Source organism: Carassius auratus, chromosome 15, assembly GCF_003368295.1.
Source record: "Carassius auratus strain Wakin chromosome 15, ASM336829v1, whole genome shotgun sequence".
Taxonomy (NCBI): domain Eukaryota; kingdom Metazoa; phylum Chordata; class Actinopteri; order Cypriniformes; family Cyprinidae; genus Carassius; species Carassius auratus.
The window spans coordinates 22931070-22952313 of NC_039257.1; the positions used below are offsets into that span (position 1 = coordinate 22931070).

Here is a 21244-nt window from a genome sequence, read left to right on the forward strand (position 1 = left end):
AATCCTGTGATTGTACAGTACCCGCTAATTAAAAGTATTTCTTGAAAGTTGTTCTGACAATTTAAAAAAAGCTTATTTTAGGCACGCACATACATCAAAGACTAGTGTAGGAATCTCAACAACGGAGACAAACAGCATATTCAGAAAAACAGAACAACTCTAAACATTAGAAAACAAACTACTAAAAGTAACATGAAAAACAAAAATAGAATAGTAAGAATAAAGGAAATTACTGAAACAATTCAGCTAATAATTTATTCATGCCGCAATGCATCATGGGAGTCATGGATTAATTTTGATCGGTGGAACCCAGAATGCACTGCAACATGCTTTTTGGATTTTCACCATTATTGAGATTCACAGGTTGATTCTTGATGTTTGCAACTTAAAATACTCTTTTGAAAGATTTTTGAGCAAAGATTCTCAGATTGTATTTAAAATACTGTAAATATGTTGTTGAAGAATCACAGGGCTGCAATAATCAACAATGTAACTTTAACTATAAGTTTGCTTGTCCATCAGTTTTATAATTTAGTTATAACTGACAATTAAAACCTGACTTTAAAATATTAGGGGTCAAGAGCCCAACTAAAGCAAACACTGACCACCATAATGGTGACACCATTAAAATAGTGATTTTTGTCTTTGTTGATGCTGCCTGTTAACATCAGGTCTCGTCAATAATGGTCAATCATCACTCAATTAATCACTTAATTATCTAATTAACATTAACTCTGCTTCAGTGTTAATTTAACACTCCTATTTTAACACTTTCACACTCTTGAGTGTGGTCTCACATGTACTCCCAGCAGAGTTAATTTCACTCAGATTTTTTTGCTGTGTATTATTAGAAAATATGGGATTAGTTTCCACTGTTATGCTGATGATATTCAATTATATATCTCAACGAGACCAGATGAAACTTCTAAATTATATAAACTAACAGAGTGTGTTAAAAATGTAAAAGATTGGATGACCAATAATTGTTTCCTACACAGCAAAAGCTCCAGTGTTAATTAAACACTCTGGGTGTGGAGTCTGTGGACTCATATAAACTCTGAAGCAGTGTTAAAAGTAAAACACTGAAGCAGAGTTGAAGTTAATGAGATAATTAAGAAATTAATTGGGTCATGATTGAACATTATTGAAGACACCTGATGTTAACAAGTAGACTCACAATTTGTGTGGAATAGCCTTCCTGATAATGATAATGTCTCTGTTTAAATCTAGATTAAAAACACATCTTTTTCACCAAGCATTCAAATAATTCATCTCATAATTTGAGATTGCAGTTGTATCTGATCAAATGTTCATTCTTATTCTTTAGCTTGGGTTAAACTAATTAATTTTACTTTGTTGTAACAGAAGCTACGCTAATGATGTCTCTATTTGTTTCTTTGTTTTGCCAACTAGGATTTATACAAGCTCCAGTCTGGATCCAGAACACCTGAGAAGAGATGATGCCAACCCCTCAGAGGACTTCAGATGATGCTAACCCTGGAACAACATACAGAACGAACAAATGTTGCTACTTACTAAGTAATCACATTATAATTGATGTTACACAGCAAAATCCCCAATGTTAATTTAACACTCTGAGTGTGGACACATATAAACACTGAAGCAGTGTTAAAAGTAACACTAAAGCAGAGTTGAAGGTAATGAGATAATTAAGAAGTTAATTGAGTTATGATTGATCATTATTAAAGACACCTGATGTTAACAAGCAAAATCACCAACTGAGATAAATCATAATTTGTGTGTCACCATTATAGTGGTCAGTGTTTGCTTTAGTTGGGATCTTGACCCTTCAGTTATTAACTTTAGATTTTGTGTGGCCGTGGTATCTGAGTTATTTCATACAGACAGACCAGAGCCAATGCATTCTTATGAATTTGATTGTGGTTTGGGCTAAATGTCATGGAGTCACCTGAATGCCTGAGTTCAGATTTCTTTATTGTGTAAATAAGTTAGGTGGATGAAGTGACCCAGCATTTTTGCCATAATATGACATGTTTTTAAAAGTTAGCTCTACATAAAGAAAGAGTTCTTTAGTTTAGACACACAGACATCAAGAATCAGTGCGATCATCACAACAATGGTGACCATCAATAAAGCATGTTGTAGCCAATAAAAACTCATCCATAGCTCCCATCATGCATTGTGGCATCAATAAATTATGAGCTGAAGGGTCTTTTTAACTTTTTATTCTAAATATATTTTATGTGAATATTTGTATCTAGTTTTGTGATGTTCAGAGTAGATCTGTTTATCTGAATATGCTGTTTGTCAACGTTGTTGAGATTCATATTCTGATTCTTGTTTTCTGTGTGTGCCTAAAATTAAAACACTTTAATAAAAGAAAAAAAATCATAATCACAGAATTACAAGAGATGCCTTCAAACTGTATAGAAAATACAGACTTTCTTTGCAGAATCAAAGCTGTTACAATCGATAACGATCAATAAGAAGAGGAAAAACTGTAAATGAGTTCAGTAATTAAGGTCAAGCAATGATTACAATAACATTATTATGAATATTAATTAACACAATAACATAATAATTTTTGACCTTGGCTTGACACACAAATTTGAAAATTAAAAAGTTACAAGCCAAAATCCCAACTAAAGCAAACACTGACCACTATAATGGTGACACGCAAATTGTGATTTTCTCGGTTGGTGATTCTGCTTGTTGACATCAGGTGTCTTCTATAATGATCAATCATAACTCAATTAACTTCTTAATTACCTCATTAATTTCAACTCCGCTTCAGTGTTTATATGTGTCCACACTCAGAGTGTTAAATTAACACTGGGGATTTTGCTGTGTAGTAGTGTTCATCGTCTGGTTGTCTTGTATGTCTTGTATTAATTTTTCTGAAAATTCCTGTATGCATACTAACTGATCACCACTTATAAGCTACTACTAAATATTGTAGAAACTTAATTTTCTGTAAAGTTGCTTTGCAATGATTTGTATCGTAAAAAGTGCAATACAAATAAACTTGAATTGAAAATTGAATTGAATTGGTATCTTTTGACACAGATCAGTATGACAATTTCTGAGTTTAATGTACTGTACATTCAGAGTTGGAAAGTCCTGCGGTCATAAAGTAAAAGTCCTGCCATACAGATGCATCTCAATAAATTATAATGTCATGAAAAAGTTTATTGAGATGCACCTGTATGTTTATTCCACCCATGTACTTTACTTTCTGATCCCTGGATTTTCCACCTCTGCTTATCAACATTATCTTGGTCATCAAATCTTTTTTGTAGGTTTATTTTTTTATATTATTATTCTTTTCTGCATCTTTATTACAGATTTTGATTTTCCAATTGTCTCTGCTGGCAAAGTATGAAGTGACATTCAGCCAAGTATGGTGACCCATACTCAGAATTTGTGCTCTGCATTTAACCCATCCACAATGCACACACACAGAGCAGTGAACACACACACACACTGTGAGCACACACCCGGAGCAGTGGGCAGCCATTTATGCTGCGGCGCCCGGAGAGCAGTTGGGGGTTCGATGCCTTGCTCAAGGGCACCTAAGTCGTGGTATTGAAGGTGGAGAGAGAGCTGTTCATGCACTACCCCCACCCACAATTCCGTCCGGCCCGAGACTAGAACTCACAACTCTTCGATTTGGAGTCCAACCCTCTAACCATTAGGCCACGACACTTATGATAATAAGTGTCCATTTGTAATGTGCTTTCTTTACAGCACTGAATAGCACTACCGTATCAATTAATAATTTATGTGCTGATTAAAGTGATATTAGACTTTAGCCATTTAGATGTTTATAAAAAAGCACAATTACACAAAACTTCTGCAGGCCCCAAAAATACCCTTAGACCTTAAAAGTAGACATGTCATGCTTTCTATAGATATATCTCTCACGTCTCTTCGTTGAGTATTCACTGAGTTACAGTTCATTTTAATGACGTGTTTGTTAATGAAGATCACCACAGACCAAGGTTCCAGACAGCACACCTTGTTTGTTATCTTTATTTTATAAATGCACAAAGTTTTGTTGTTATTATGTCTGTATACAAATAAAAGTATACCCTTTACAGATTTTATTGATGAATTGGTCTTATCTGTACAATCAAACTGAAAGTGTTCTGTCAGATAGGTCATAAAGTTTTACAACCTGGTCAGGGGGGTAGGGTTACAACTCATGATTCTCTATGAGAACATTAAAATTAGGCAGCAATTTATAATCATGTATAACAGGATTAACCATTTTATGCAACACACAAACATATTCAAAATACATATTATTAAGGACTTACATAAAGAGCGTAAAGAAAAGTTTGTGTGTGTGTTTAGGGATGTGGGTGTTTCGTTTCTTCTTTGAGGCTCTCGCGGGTATCCCTGGACAGTCTCAATAGGTGTAATACCTGTCACCCACGCCAGGATGTTGCCGACATCGTGGCGCCCCAAATGGTGAATTATGTTGGAAGATGTTGTAAAATGACGGTCCTTGTTTACTCACGTTCTGGTCTTTGAGTGCAGAATGTGTTAGAGAGTCAGGTTTCATTAATATGGAAAAGATAGATGAAATACCATCAGGTCATTATGAGACTAGAAGCCTTCACCGTGAACAAGCCTTCCCACTGGGCAAAGTTACGTCCAGTGGACGTCTTTTTTATGTCTTTGCTGATGTTGAAAAGACGTCCACTGAGGAGCCAGAATGAATGTTTTTATGACGTCTTTTTTTTTTACGTCTTCTGTACGTCTGATTTAGACGTTCACAGAACTTCCTTACACTGTTAAAAAGTAATTCAAAAGTGGTCAGTGGACATATTTTCAACATCATTTAAGGTTCATTTAGGCATAATTTATATTGTTTCTGGACCAAAACAACACTCTCAGGATTTAGACTTGTGTTATTTCGATGTAATTTCCAGACACTGTGTTTGTCCTAAAATCAAGAAAATAAAATAATCTTTATGAAATAATGAAATAATTGACGATTGAGCATGCGGTATAATCAACTGCAAATCAAAGACATTAAATCTCTGAAGATCTCAGAAGAGGAGTATCAAACCTCCACAAACGGCTTCATCAGCATCACTCATTAGATGGACTTTATTTCTGTCAGACATATAGATAAGCTATTATTGAGAATTAACAGTGGCTTAAATGTTGATATTTGATTCATTTTAAGTCACCATTGTGGTGATCAGTGTTTGGTTTAGTTGCAATCTTGGTCCTCATACTTGTGTTAGCTTATCTCTGGCTGTTGTAACTGTGTGTTGTAAAGCACTCCTATTATGGCAGAGTACATTGAGTTCAAGTGCTAACATCTTACTGTTAATTCAGACAAAGTTATAGCAAAATAATATATTAGTGTTTTGTTGCAACTATACTTATTTTATTGGATCAATATCTTGTAGAAGAAAGTAGTGTACATATTTTTCACAAAATGCAAGATTTTGGATATGCATCACATCAGTGGTGACAATCAAAACAAAAAAGTCTGTAAAATAAGGATAAATTTGTGCTATGAAGCGTTTTTTATCGTCACCGTTGTTGTGATGCATATCCGGAATCTTGATGTCTGTGCTTGAATACATGGTTCTTTTACTCAAAATATTTAAATTGCATTCATTTTGTCCATCTTCAAAATAAGCAAGTGTTTTGATCTTGGTTTCTGTACTGTAGATTTAAAAGACTTGGGTGTTATAAATAAAAAGAAATATATAAACAAAGCTAACTTCATAACCTCAAGTACTTAATATGTGATGACTTTTTCATCATCAACAAAGAACTGATACCACCTGAGCTCTCTTAATTTGGTTTCTGTTTACTGCAGTGTAAAAACATAGTTACAGCAGTCAGAGACATGCTAACCAAAGAAGTAGCTGGACGAAGATCCCAACTAAACCAAACACTGTTTTCATTAATCAAATAGGAGTATAATGTTTATCGTGTGTTAATCAAACTTTAAATGGGTGTAATTCGGCATATGAATGTAACATCGTGTTTCTATAAGTTTTATATGTTATTTTTGGTATCTGTTTAATCGTCATGCTTTGACGGACTCACTTATATAAAGGGAATTAACCCTTAGAAGTCGATTAACGCATATATGCGTTTTGAGTCATTTTCTCCTGATAACCCCGAAAAGAACTTAAATTACACTCTCAGTTTTAATCGTACAGATAAGAGCAATATATCAATCGAATCTGTAAAGGGTCTACTTTTTTTTGGATACAGACATAATAACAAAACACCTTTGTGCACTTATAAAATAAAGATAACATACAAGGTGCGCTGTCTGCAGCCTTTGTGTGCGCTGATCTTCATTTACAAACACGTCATTAAAATGAACTGTAACTCCGTGTATACTCAACGAAGAGACATGAGAGAGATATCTATAGAAAGCCTGAAATGTCTACTTTTAAACTAAACAAGTGCTGCCAAAAACAAATATTCTGAGATAAAGTAATCCATGTAGTTTGATGTATTATTAGTTCAATTATTAAAAACCAATATATATTCATGATTGCTTCTGACTAAAACGAGTCAATGAAATATCTGATCTTTAGCTACAAGCTCGTTATTTTTCAGTAACTGAAATTTCATAATGATAGGAAAATGTTTTCATGGCCAGAGACTATTTTTCCTTGAATTATAAGAAGTGATAACCCTATTGAAAGTTGATAAGTTAATCTTACGGCTGTTTGCTGGACAAACCACTGTTTGATTTGCGGTAATTCACAATAAGAGATATCACTATAATTGATATGAAGAATGGAATATTGACATATTAATGAGTAAATTACAGTGCTTTGTAATGAGTTATTGATATATACAATTTACCTATTTTTCATCTTCAATAATATTAATATAACTGTCATATGAGATATTTGTATGTTAATCATATTCCTGATTAATTATTAAAATTCCCTATATATCATTTGAGTTAATAACACTGGAGGAGAAAAAAATCGGAGGATCCTATGGCTGATTGGATGCTTATATAGCCAGATGCCCCGTCCAAATTTGCGGGCTTTGGCAAGCTGTGCTATAGGCTTGTGCAGCTCTGCTGCTGAGCTATTGGTTAATTTTTAACTCTTTCCCCACCATTGATGAGTTATCTCGTCATTTAGAAAACGACGCTTCCCAGCCAAAGACAACGTTTAATGTTTTTTCATGTTTTTACTGTTGTAAGCTTGGGGGTGTTATTTTATATCTTCTGAACTAATATAAAATCTCCAGAACAAAAAAAAAAAAACAAAAAAAAAACGCATGGGATCAGGATGGGAAAACTAGCAATCTCCATGTAAATAGATGGATATGATAAATTATACAATCATCTGCAATAGACAGCACATAAATGAAAGCTGCATAATGTTATGGAGTAAAATCCAGGAAGTGGTATATGGCTGTGCAAGCCTTGGAGATGTTGGAAGCAATAAACTGGATTTATTCTTTGATAATTGTACTGAATATTATCCAGATAGTTTCTGCTCAAATGTTATTTTCTCACTTTTTTCTCAAAATTATAAATTTTTATGAAACCAACTTATATTCAAGTGTTGATTAAAAAAAATAATGGTTTAAGCCAGAATATAACTGATTTATTATTATTTACATTACTTTACATTTATTCATTTAGCAGACGCTTTTATCCAAAGCGACTTACAGATGAAGACAGTGGAAGCAATCAAAAACAACAAAAAGAGCAATGATATATAAATGCTATAACAAGTCTCAGTAAGGTTAGCACAGTACACGTATCATGAGATTTTAAATAATATAATAAATAAAAAGAAAAAAGAATAGAGCAAGCTAGTTAGAGGTCTTTACACACACACACACATACAAGTGCATAATAAATGAAAAGAAAATAGAATACAAAAAAGATTAGAAAGGTAGTTAGATTTTTTTAAGAATAGAATTAGAATAGTGAGTGTTAAAGTTAGAGGGTCAAATAAGGATGGAAGAGATGTGTTTTAAGACGATTCTTGTAGATGACTAAGGACTCAGCTGCTTGGATTGAGTTGGGGAGGTCATTCCACCAGGAGGGAACATTTAATTTAAAAGTCCGTAAAAGTGACTTTGTGCTTCTTTGGGATGGCACAATCAAGTGACTTTCACTTGCAGAACGCAGGCTTCTAGAGGGCACATAAGTCTGAAGTAACACATTTAGGTAAATGGGTGCAGAGCCAGTGGTAGTTATGTAGGCAATCATCAATGCCTTGAATTTTATGCGAGCAGCTATTGGAAGCCAGTGCAAATTGATAAACAGAGGTGTGACGTGTATTCTTTTTGGCTCATTAAAAATTAATCTTGCTGTCGCCCTCTGATTTAATTGTAAAGGTTTGATAGAATTGACTGGAAGACCTGCCAAGAGGGCATTGCAATAGTTCAGCCTGGACAGAACAAGAGCTTGAACAAGGAGTTGTGCAGCATGTTCCGAAAGAAAGGGCTTGATCTTCTTGATGTTGAATAAAGAAAATCTGCAGGATCGGTCAGTTTTAGCAATGTGGTCTGAGAAAGTCAGCTGATCATCAATCATAACTCCAAGGCTTCTAGCTGTTTTTGAAGGAGTTATGGTTGATGTGCCTAACTTGATGGTGAAATTGTGATGAAACGATGGGTTTGCTGGAATCACAAGCAGTTCTGTCTTGGCAAGGTTGAGTTGAAGGTGATGGTCCATCATCCAGGAAGAGATGTCTGTTAGACAAGCTGAGATGTGAGCTACCGTCGGATCATCAGGATGGAATGAGAGGTAGAGCTGAGTGTCATCAGCATAGCAGTGGTATGAAAAGCCATGTTTCTGAATGACAGAACCTAATGATGCCATGTAGACAGAGAAGAGAAGTGGTCCAAGAACTGAGCCCTGAGGCACCCCAGTAGTTAGATGTTGAGACTTGGACACCTCACCTCTCCAAGATACTTTGAAGGACCTATCTGATAGGTAAGACTCAAACCATTGAAGTGTGGTTTGCCAGTAGGGTTGATAGGAGGATCTGGTGGTTAACCATGTCAAAAGCAGCGGACAGATCAAGCAGGATAAGTACTGAAGTTGGGATTTTGCTCTTGCTAGTGTTAGAGCTTCAACAACTGAGAGTAAGGCCGTCTCAGTTGAATGTCCACTTCTGAAGCCAGATTGGTTGCTGTCAAGGACATTGTTGTGTGTGAGAAATGTAGAGACTTGTTTGAACACAGTGGTTCCTGAGATGCCATTTGCCAGTAGGGTTGATAGGAGGATCTGGTGGTTAACCATGTCAAAAGCAGTGGACAGATCAAGCAGGATAAGTACTGAAGTTTGGATTCTGCTCTTCCTAGTGTTAGAGCTTCAACAACTGAGAGTAAGGCCGTCTCAGTTGAATGTCCACTTCTGAAGCCAGATTGGTTGCTGTCAAGGAGATTGTTGTGTGTGATAAATGTAGAGACTTGTTTGAACACAGCTCGTTCAAGTGTTTTTGCAATGAAAGGAAAAAGGGAAACTGGTCTGTAGTTCTCTAAAAGAGATGGGTTGAGGTTGGGTTTCTTAAGTAGTGGAGTTATACGTGCCTGTCTAAATGAGGAGGGAAAAACACCAGTGTGGAGGGAAGTGTTGATGATGTGAGTGTGTGCAGGTACAACTGCAGGAGAAATGGCTTGAAGGAGATGAGATGGAATAGGATCAAGTGGGCAAGTAGTAGGGTGATTAGAAAGAATGAGATTTGAGACTTCTGTCTCGGAGAGTGAAGAGAAGGATGTAAATGAGTGTAAATTTGCTGGTGATATGAGCTTGAATGATTGTGGTGTGGAAAATTGTGCACTAATGTGTTTAATTTTATTAATGAAAAATGTTGCAAAGTCGTCAGCTATTAGAGATGAAGCAGGAGGGGGAGGACAAAGAAGTGAGGAAAATGTTTTAAAAAGCATACGAGAGTTAGATGAATTGTTAATTTTGTTATGGTAGTATGTCACTTTAGCAGAGGAGACATTAGCAGAGAAAGAAGATAGGAGTGACTGATACACAATAAGGTCAGTAGTATTTTTGGACTTGCACCACACCCTTTCAGAAGCTCTAAGCTTAGAACGGTGTTCACGTAGAACATCAGATAACCAAGGGGTAGAAGGGGTGTTACGGGCTGGCCTGGAAGATAAGGGGCAAACAGTGTCTAAACAAGATGTAAGAGTGGAGCAGAAAGTATCAGTAGCACTGCTCGCGTCCAAAGATGCAAACAGTTTAGGGGAAGGAAGTTAAGATGAAACCATTGTAGATAGCTGGCAGGGTGAAAGTGTGCGTAGGTTAAGTCGAAAGATGACATGTGGAGGGGTAAGTGATGTGTCAGGGACCATGTTGAGGTTAAGAGTGAGGAGGAAGTGATCCAACATGTGCAGTGGAGTAACCAGAACATGATTAGTAGAGCAGTGTCGTGTATAAATAAGGTCCAGTTGGTTGCCTGATTTGTGAGTAGCAGTAGTTGACACTAGGTACACTCGGGGAGTACCATCCTCAGAAAAGGTTGAGAGCAACACATCTAATTCATCCAAAAAGTTACCCAGTGGTCCTGGGGGTTGATAGACAACTACAAAATGTATTTTAAAAGGGTAGGTAACAGTAACTGAATGAGATTCAAAGGAGCTGTTGATACCCAAAGATGGTAAAGGATTAAATTTCCAATCATAAGAGATGAGCAGACCAGTACCTCCACCTCTTCCAGTCAAACGGGGGGAGTGGGAAAATGAGAAATTATTGGAGAGTGCTGCAGGTGTAGCAGTGTCCTCTGGTTTGATCCATGCCTCTATTATATATATATATATATATATATATATATATATATATATATATATATATATATATATATATGTGTGTATATACAGTCTTGTTCAAAATAATAGCAGTACAATGTGACTAACCAGAATAATCAAGGTTTTTAGTATATTTTTTATTGCTACGTGGCAAACAAGTTACCAGTAGGTTCAGTAGATTGTCAGAAAACAAACAAGACCCAGCATTCATGATATGCACGCTCTTAAGGCTGTGCAATTGGGCAATTAGTTGAAAGGGGTGTGTTCAAAAAAATAGCAGTGTCTACCTTTGACTGTACAAACTCAAAACTATTTTGTACAAACATTTTTTTTTTTCTGGGATTTAGCAATCCTGTGAATCACTAAACTAATATTTAGTTGTATGACCACAGTTTTTTAAAACTGCTTGACATCTGTGTGGCATGGAGTCAACCAACTTGTGGCACCTCTCAGCTGTTATTCAACTCCATGATTCTTTAACAACATTCCACAATTCATTCACATTTCTTGGTTTTGCTTCAGAAACAGCATTTTTGATATCACCCCACAAGTTCTCAATTGGATTAAGGTCTGGAGATTGGGCTGGCCACTCCATAACATTAATTTTGTTGGTTTGGAACCAAGACTTTGCCCGTTTACTAGTGTGTTTTGGGTCATTGTCTTGTTGAAACAACCATTTCAAGGGCATGTCCTCTTCAGCATAGGGCAACATGACCTCTTCAAGTATTTTAACATATGCAAACTGATCCATGATCCCTGGTATGCGATAAATAGGCCCAACACCATAGTAGGAGAAACATGCCCATATCATGATGCTTGCACCTCCATGCTTCACTGTCTTCACTGTGTACTGTGGCTTGAATTCAGAGTTTGGGGGTCGTCTCACAAACTGCCTGTGGCCCTTGGACCCAAAAAGAACAATTTTACTCTCATCAGTCCACAAAATGTTCCTCCATTTCTCTTTAGGCCAGTTGATGTGTTCTTTGGCAAATTGTAACCTCTTCTGCACATGCCTTTTTTTTAACAGAGGGACTTTGCGGGGGGTTCTTGAAAATAGATTAGCTTCACACAGACGTCTTCTAACTGTCACAGTACTTACAGGTAACTCCAGACTGTCTTTGATCATCCTGGAGGTGATCATTGGCTGAGCCTTTGCCATTCTGGTTATTCTTCTATCCATTTTGATGGTTGTCTTCCGTTTTCTTCCACGTCTCTCTGGTTTTGCTCTCCATTTTAAGGCATTGGAGATCATTTTAGCTGAACAGCCTATCACCTCTTTATAGGTTTTCCCCTCTCTAATCAACTTTTTAATCAAAGTACGCTGTTCTTCTGAACAATGTCTTGAACGACCCATTTTCCTCAGCTTTCAAATGCATGTTCAACAAGTGTTGGCTTCATCCTTAAATAGGGGCCACCTGATTCACACCTGTTTCTTCACAAAATTGATGACCTCAGTGATTGAATGCCACACTGCTATTTTTTTTAACACACCCCTTTCAACTAATTCAACTAATTGCCCAATTGCACAGCCTTAAGAGCGTGCATATCATGAATGCTGGGTGTCATCTGTTTTCTGAGAATCTACTGAACCTACTGGTAACTTGTTTGCCACGTAGCAATAAAAAAAAATATACGAAAAACCTTGATTATTCTGGTTAGTCACATTGTACTGCTATTATTTTGAACAATACTGTATATATATATATATATATATATATATATATATATATATATATATATATATATATATATATATATATATACATATATATATATATTATTATTATTATTATTTATTTTATTTTTTTATTTTATTGTTTTAAGTAGAGGCTTTAAGGGGCAGCTGTGGCCAAATGGTTAGAGAGTTGGACTTGTAACCCGAAAGTCGCAGCAAGGAACTGGAACCCCAAGTTGTTCCCCGGGCGCTGGATATAGATGCCCACTGCTCCGGGTGTGTATTCACGGTGTGTTCGCTACTCACTGCTGCATGTTTGCACTTGGATGGGTTAAATGCAGACCCCCAATTCTGAGTATGGGTTACCAAATTTGGCAAATGTCATGACTTTCACTTTGATCTTTATTTTGGTGTATTGCATATTCAAATATTTATACAGCAAAAAATGCTGTAGGCCATCAAATTTTGGTGAAGATCATCAAAATCGCTGGCAGTGGCTGGCAACTTAAAAAAAAAATGCTGTCGGGGAAAGAGTAAATACACTGTACATACTAATGGCTGTGCAGATACACTGCGTCCCAGCTAACATAATTTTGTTATAAGAATGTTCTCCAAATATTCGCTTTTGGTTCTGGGAACATAAAAAATGTCCAGTTTTCTTGACGTTAGAGGATCGTTTTTAAAAGTTATGACATTCTTTCAACTTAATTTTGATTTAAAATTTCAACATTCTAGCTATGTTAATTTGTAACATTCAAAGAAAATAAAAATACCCAGTTTCCTTAATGTTAGTAGAATGTTATTTAAAGGTTAGCAAGATCCTGAAAAATTATCTCAATCATTCAAACACCTGTCGTGAACAAGCACTGAAAGCAAGAGTAATAAGAACACAAACTACAACTTTCTTCAGCCATAGCCTTAGATAAACTGAAGATAAAAGACATTAAATCTCACAAGATATGTTTAAACAACTCTAAATCAGCTTAATCAGACACAATCAGACAGTCAAACAGACAACATTTTTAAGCATACTACATGCAGATTATATATATATATATATATATACAAGTAAATACATATGTATGTGAATGTAGAACGTGTGTGTACAGTTTTATATATCCTGGTGGAACTTAAACCTGAATACACAGACTCATGGGGACTCATGGTGAGGACCTAAACTGAGTTCCCCATGACAAAACCGTGATTGGTAGGTTTAGGTGTAGGGTTGATGTAGGGTAATAGAAAATACAGTTTGTACAGTATAAAAACCATTATGCTTATGGAGAGTCCCTACAAAGATAGCTGACCAGACATGTGTGAGAAAGCGTGAGAGAGAAAGACTTGACATGAATGTAGTTGAAAGGTGAATATATGTGTGAGAAACTAGAAAAATACATACATGAAAATGTATTTGAAAATGATTTATGGGCTGTATGGCCCCATGCAGAGTAAAACCAATAGATATGGTTTCAATACTAACCAAATGTTATAGCTAAACACATCCTGTCTCTCCAGAGCCAATAGGCATCACAGTTGTGGTGGGGGGAACATAAACATTCTTTGCAATGATGCTGAGGCTTACCATGTAAACAACAGAAGTGTGAAATGTGTGGGATTCTGCTAAATGTGATTTTAAAGGAACAGATCAACCAAAATGTCAAATTGTTCCAAACTTGTATAAAGATTTTTTGCACTGTTTAAAATTTTTAAAGATTTTTTTGGCAGTTTTTTTCAATTTAATATAAGGTGATATTCATCATAATCTTGCCCTCTGCCTTTGAAATAAATTGTAAAATGTGTATAAACTACAATTAACAGCACTGATCTCATGTCCAAATATAATCATGCCAGACCTCCTATAATGATGCCGTCATCTTCTAATGAGGCCATATTTGGTTTTAAGAACTCCATGCTGAAATATTTTCTGTGAATTAAAGAATTATGTTTCGGAATGTTATGTAGTCATATGGTCTTATAATGTTGCTTCTTTGTCATTTTGGAGATTGACACTCTCAGTTCTCTTTCACTTTTATGTCTTCAGTGTCACCATTTTATTCCATAGAAGAAAGTACACAAACATCTATGGTTCTATGATGAACCTTAGCATCCTCAGAATATGTATATTACACAAATGGTTCTTTATAGTGGAATTTAAAAATAAATTTTCTTCACAATGAGAAAATTGCTTCTTTTTAGAACTGTTCATTAAAATTTTCATCAGGGAACCAAAAATGATTCTTCAATGGCATAGCTGCGAAAACAGCAGTAATATTTATTTTTAAGAGTAAAAGATTTTAAATGAGATGAAGATAAGAAAATTATGTCAGAATTTTTATTTATAGTCCACTCTCCAGTTAAGCGTTGACTTTTCTTCAGGAAACTGTTTTAAAAGCTGTGGCTGACATGACTTGGTGGGGTTTTTTGGAAAACACCACTTTGTTGTGACCTTCTTCCGCTCCATCTCTTTATGCTGCGTTTTCACATGCAAGAAAACCACAGCTAGGTATGTGGTTTCAAATCAAAATATATTTTCCATCTTGCAAATGACTAATGCTCGTTTTGCTTTTTTGCTCGATCATTACAGATTGCTGATACTGAGCCCAGTGCCTATTGAAGGCCGCCTGTTTTCGTGGTTTACAGATGACATCTTCTGCAAAAGTGACTCTCTGAATGTCCTGCACATGAAAAAGTAGATGATAGGATCCAGACACACATTGAGGGCAGACAGGAAGAGTGTAGCTTCTTTTAATTGGAAGAGAATGAAGCGGTTGAAGGCACTAAAGTCATCCTTGTGGCTTTGGCTAAGCGTGTAGGGCACGCGACAAACGTGGTACGGAACAAAGCAGAAGACAAAAACAGCCAGCAAGCTAAAGATGCTTCGATTTGACCGCTGTCTCGCCATGCTGCTGTCCTGCTGCACCCGTTTGTAGGAGCGGTAAACATGACAAGCAATGGAGGTGTAGCAAAACACCATCAACAGGAATGCCACCCAGAAGACTCCAACGTTGAAGTGGGCTGAAATTTCGTGCCAGCGCCGACCTAGTTCGCTCTTCAGGGCCATGCAGGAGAAAACTTTAGGCATGGGCTGGTTGGTTAATATGGCATTCGGCAGCATGAAGAACATCATGATGCCCCAAGTTAGCAGCGCAAGAGCCTTCGCTACTGAAACACGCTGCAGAAAAGAAGACACTTCAGAGGTACTGCGTATGATTTTGAAATAGCGTTCCAAGCTGATGAGGCTCATGAAGGTTATTCCTGTGTACATGCTGAGGTAGAAAAGCACAGCTGTGTAACGGCAAACTATCAGCTTCAACTGCAAACCGCCATAACCGAGGTCGCCCACTACACGCCACGGGTAGGTAAACAACATCAGAACATCTGCCACCACCATGTTTTTTAGGTAAACTACTAAGGCTGATGAGGTGGGAACCCTGAAGAAGATCCAAGCGGCGAGTCCGTTGAGAATGAAGGCACAAGCGCAGATGATGGTGTAGAGCACAGGCAGAACCTGATGTGTGAACACGCTGCTGACATTCGTGCTGTTTTTTGGTTCCATCTGTGTAGTGTTGATGCAGTCCATATCTAAAACTGAAAATAAAATTATTTATTTAGCTCTTGATATCAGGAAATATTGTTTTTTTTTGCTGATGTTCACTTTCATGAAAAACCTACATCTTTGTATAGTCCTTGCACTTTTTATGCTTTTGTTTCTACTTACTTTGTTACCTACCTTATTACTGACAAAACTCTGACAATACCAATTTTGCGAAAAAAGAAAAAGAAAATCCACTTTAGCTCACTTTAAAAAGTTTTTTATGGAATTTATATACGTTAAAACAGCTAACTTGAATGTAATGTTTTCAAACTCCTAATTACATGTAATTGCCATAACATGAAAATATTGTATAGTTTAAATTTATAATAAATGCATTTAAATTACATTTAAAGTGCTTTTTGACTTTTTATGTAATTTTATAATTACTTCTGTCGTCTAAAATATGGTGAAGTGTACAACCAAGTGTTCTGACAAACATTTATGGTAAATTAGAAGAGACGTTTCAATAGAAATTAGAGCAAGATATGTGTTATATATTTAAATATACTTTTATTACACATTTGTAAAAATGTAATTTATGCATTTAGCAGATGCTTTTATCCAAAGCGACTTACAGTGCATTCAGGCTATCAATTTTTACATATCATGTGTTCCCGGGGAATCGAACCCCAACCTTGCACTTGCTTGCTTGCTAAAGCAGTGCTCTACCAGTTGAGCTACAGGAACACTAAAAACATAACACTATTTGTAAAGTTTGAGTTGCATTTTGTACCTCTCAAATAATTACACTTCAAATGTGAATAACAGAATAACACACTAAAGTGAAAATTATAATTACTTAGATTAAAATATGCATACTTTCAAATAAAACTTTTGACATGATTATAAAGTGCACTTAAGTATTTTAGTAATATTATCTATCTTTAGTAATAATATAATATTACAAGTAGTATAAACTTTTACAATTTTAAATATACTACAGGTGCAAATTCGGTGCATCAAAATATAGTCTCCAACATTCTGTTTAATATCTGTTTGTTTTCATGTTTTGATATTTCCATTTAAACTACTGCATTTATTTTCATATATGCTGCCTATATTTCGGACCTTTACCGTTTGAATGTCTTTAGAAATAGCATGGTGCTATTTGTAGCACAACTGTCAATCCCTCAAAGTGTCTTTATCTCATATCCTGATATATATATATATATATATATATATATATATATATATATATATATATATATATATATATATATATATATATATATAAAAAAGGATAACATTATTTTAAAAATTTCCATGATAAGAAGAAACTTACTTGAAGAGTTAAGCCAGCTTGTATCATCACACAGAATAAGAAGAAGTGATATGGGATGCGCCTCACATGATATTTCAGAGGAAGGGGGTGTTGACTTTGATACAGGAACTAAAGAGTGGCCGGGTTTGTCTCGTGGGTAAACACTTGCTCAGCACTGCAGGAGTTTCCTACCACTCATGTCTGTACACAAACAGCTTTGTACTCCCTGGGCTCCAGCATAACCCACAGGACAATGTGATTGCTCTTTCATTGCTCATTGGAGTCAAAGGTGCCCCAGTTGTGTTTCAATAAAACATTCATATACATACAATTACACAGAAGAATGAATTAACAGATATTCTATGATTGAATTATTATATATATTATATAAGGAATATAATTTTACATTTTATTCAGCAAGATTTCAATACACTGATCAAAAGTGATGTGTACAAGATGTACAATAGCATATCTGATTTTAACATAAGGTGCTATATACTAATGCAAAATAACTACTTTTTTTTACTGTAAACACTAACTCAAAGTAACTTTAAAAAACCTTGCAAATCAGTTTTGCAAATACATTCAAATCCAATAAATTTACAGTATTAAAAGAAAAGAACACAAACATTTACAAACATAAACACCTGATAAAAATTACCAGTTGTCTAAAGGGTTTTCCTAGTTTATTATTATTATTATTATCTTTGTCAGATATTTCTGTCTGAGGTTTCTGTGGGAGTGCAAAGCGGATATAAACATGGATGTTGTTTTTATCAAGCACGGTTTAAGCTAGTTTCCTCTCTCACCCCATGCTGAGATTTGTGGAATATATAGGCAATAAAAATGAAGCATCATAATACAGTTTTGTGTGTGTGTGTGTGTGTGTGTGTGTTGTTGTTGTTGTTGTTGTAATTATTATTTGTTCAATAACGAAGAACGTTTAATTAAAAATAAATGTAAAAAATACATATATTTCTATGTCACTAATTAAATTGATCATGAACCCTTTTTGGAGATGTTCTTGCTTCTGTTAATGCACCAGATGCTCTTTGGTTCATTCTCAAAATACACTGAAGCATGTGATCATACAGTTCTTAGGAGATACATATATGAATACATTCTTTTCTATTCTGTTTGGTGCTGCTAGTGGTGAGGAAATGTAATTTACTCACCATCAAGTTTTTACAAACCTTGTAGGAGTTTCCCTTTTCTGCTGAACACTGTAGAAGATTTTTTTTTCCTTTTTAAAGAATGTGGGTAACCAAACAGTTACTGGTCCCCACTGACTTTCAGAGTATTTCCCCCCATAGAAGTCAATGGCTATGACAAACTGTTTGGTTATACACATTTTTCAAAATATCTTCAATTCTGTATTGATGAAGAAAGAAACCCATGCAGGTTTGGAGCATCATGAGAGTGACTAAATGACAGAAGTTTCATTTTTGGTAAACTATCCCTTTTAATTCAACTGACTAGAGCTCTTTTTCTCATTTGGATTTGCAAAATCTTTGAAGGTTAAGCTGTGCTCTGAAGGTCTTGCAAAAGACAAAGTAAATAAGTGGATCCAAGCAGGCATTCAGTACTGTGAGCAGGACAGTCACCTCCTTCAAGATGTAGAAAACCTGTTCTGCTTTGCAGTCTTGCAGCAGGGGTTTAATGAACACGTACGGCAGTCTCACCAGATGATATGGTACAAAACACACGCCGAAAACCACCATCAGAACTTGCATGTTATGCTTTGACTTCCTGAGCTTAGCGTTACCAGGCTGATTTGGCATTGTGTGCTGAGCTTGACGAAGCCTCTGTACATTCAAACAGTAGAACAGAATCAGGGAGACCAGCACAAACAAAAACACTGAAAAGCTAATGATCTGCAAGGCCAAATAGATCTGTCTGAGTAAGCTGTTATGAAAGCTGTCACAGTCGAAACCACTGTGGGGAGAAGTTTGTTTATCAATGCTGAGAAAAACAGCAGTGTAGACACAATTTGAGAACAGCAGGACGGCCCAGGTCACGATGCAGATGTAGCGTGTCGAACGGACTGTTTGCAGCGTGTGACTCTCCAGTGGCCGTACAATCTTCATGTACCTGAAACAAAAGAGCAGTGAATCGTAGAATACAGAGAAATTCTATTTCATATAGAAGAAAGCAATGCTGTTTGTGTCTCTGTGACTTGCTACTGATCATTTCATTATACTTTCTTTATCCAAAGCATCTAATATTACATTTAAGGTATACAGTCTATCTCATTTAGCTCAAATATATGTTAAAGGGCTGCCATTCAATAAACATGAAAACAAAGTAACATGGGTTACTTATTGAAAAAGTAACTCAGATATTTTTTTGTGAATTATAAAGTAATGCGTAACTTTATTAGCTACTTGAAAAAAAGTAATAGGGTTACATATCTTGCATTACTTGTGATGCATTACCCCCAAAACTGGCAATAACGTCTTGAAAACATCCAGTAGTGTGGGCTTTCCAGGTAAGTGTATTATGCATGTTATATTTTTGACAGAAATAGATGTTGTGATATTCAAATGATGTGAATTTGAAAACAGATGGATCGTAATTTCGTAAATTAATAATTACTTATGTTTTAGCCAACAAATATTCAGTGAAGTGACTGATGCCTATGTGTTGTATTAATGTTTTTAGTTGTAATAGTTTTTGACTAATGTGATAGCGTGCATGAGGGATGCACTATGATTGATTTTTGTTTATAAAATTTGTTGAAGATATTTTAAATTATTTTTGCACAGTTCATTATGCTTTTTTTACAGAATGAGCATTAAGTTATTTCATGGCATAAATATTTACGTCACTCAGACACTGACATATTTACCTTTTCAAAATATTACAATAAGGTGTCACGATTTCATTGAAAATAAAGAAAAAAATTACCTGTTTGCAGCGATGTAGCCCATGAAGAGAATACTGGAGTACATGTTAAGGTAGGAAGCAGGAGCGCCAAAGTTACAGTAGATACGCTGAATTTCCACTGAAGTTATAGCATATTTAGCGATGCGTAATATCAAACACAGGCACACAAACAAGTCTGCTATAGCCAGATTCTTCAGATAGATTGTGATGCTGGATTGTTTTGTAGCTTTGCAGAAATACACATAAACTGTAATGCTGTTGAGCACCAGGCTTGCCACAAAAATCAGTGTGTATAAACATATGAAGAATGGACGAGCTGGCATTTCAGACAAGCCACAGGGTTCTTCAGTTGAATTGGTTACGTTCTGGTCCATGATGGTCTCTTGCTGGACAGTGAACCAGAAATGGGTTAGATTGGTACCTATACTGCAAGAGCTATACGGTCTCAATTTGGCGGGGGATGGAGGTGATGAGTTTGTGGCACTGCTGAGGTGGTCTGGAAGCCCAGGTTTCTTTGACAGTGGCCTTCAGCTTATCTGGATTCTTGTTTCTCATCTTCCTCTTGACAATAGAGATTCTATGGGGTTCAGATCTGGTGAGTTTGCTGGTCAGTCAAGCACACCAACACCATGGTCATTAAACCAACTTTTGGTGCTTTGGGCAGTGTGGGCAGGTGCCAAATCCTGTTGGAAAATGAAATCAGCATCTACAAAAAGCTGGTCAGCAGAAGGAGGCATTAAATGCTTCAAAAATGGGTGGGTTTTTGTTAAATGTGAGCCAAAATCATCCCAATTAAAAGAACCAAAGACTTTAACTACTTCAGTCTGTGTGCACTGAATTTATTTAATATACACGTATCACAATTTGAGTTGAATCACACATACACACACATATTTTAAATTTATGCATTTAGCAGACGCTTTTATCCAAAGCGACTTACAGTGCATTCAGGTAATCAATTTTTACATATCATTTGTTCCTGAGGAATCCAACCCCCAACCCTGCACTTGATATGAATTGCTCTACCAATTGAGCTACAGGAACACACACACACACA

General features: G+C 35.9%; 2 protein-coding genes across 3 annotated transcripts in view; both read right to left on the reverse strand.

The window, feature by feature from the left end:
• Positions 1 to 14913: 14913 nt before the first annotated feature.
• LOC113115394 (P2Y purinoceptor 14) lies at positions 14914 to 17445 on the reverse strand. Its single transcript, XM_026282929.1, has 2 exons — positions 17323 to 17445; positions 14914 to 16033 (listed from the first exon to the last, which is right to left on the reverse strand). Exon 2 carries the CDS (start codon positions 16023 to 16025, stop codon positions 15024 to 15026), a length of 1002 nt encoding a protein of 333 aa, XP_026138714.1. The 5' UTR covers positions 16026 to 16033; positions 17323 to 17445; the 3' UTR covers positions 14914 to 15023.
• Positions 17446 to 18612: 1167 nt separating this feature from the next.
• LOC113115592 (P2Y purinoceptor 14-like) overlaps positions 18613 to 21244 on the reverse strand; it is a 3154-nt gene continuing 522 nt past the window's right edge. Inside the window, exons 2-3 of one of the 2 annotated variants that reach the window (XM_026283163.1) lie at positions 20209 to 20573; positions 18613 to 19392 (exon numbers count right to left, since the gene is read on the reverse strand). In XM_026283163.1, the coding sequence (XP_026138948.1) occupies positions 18792 to 19392; positions 20209 to 20561 (954 nt within the window). In that variant the 5' untranslated portion in view covers positions 20562 to 20573 and the 3' untranslated portion in view covers positions 18613 to 18791. Of the gene's footprint in view, positions 19393 to 20208; positions 20614 to 21244 lie in introns of both variants that reach the window. The other variant, XM_026283161.1, reaches the window with a different exon arrangement.

Excerpts from the sequence above, each read along its gene's own strand:
- LOC113115394 (XM_026282929.1), bottom strand. The coding sequence starts at position 16,025 with ATGGACTGCATCAACACTACACAGATGGAACCAAAAAACAGCACGAAT.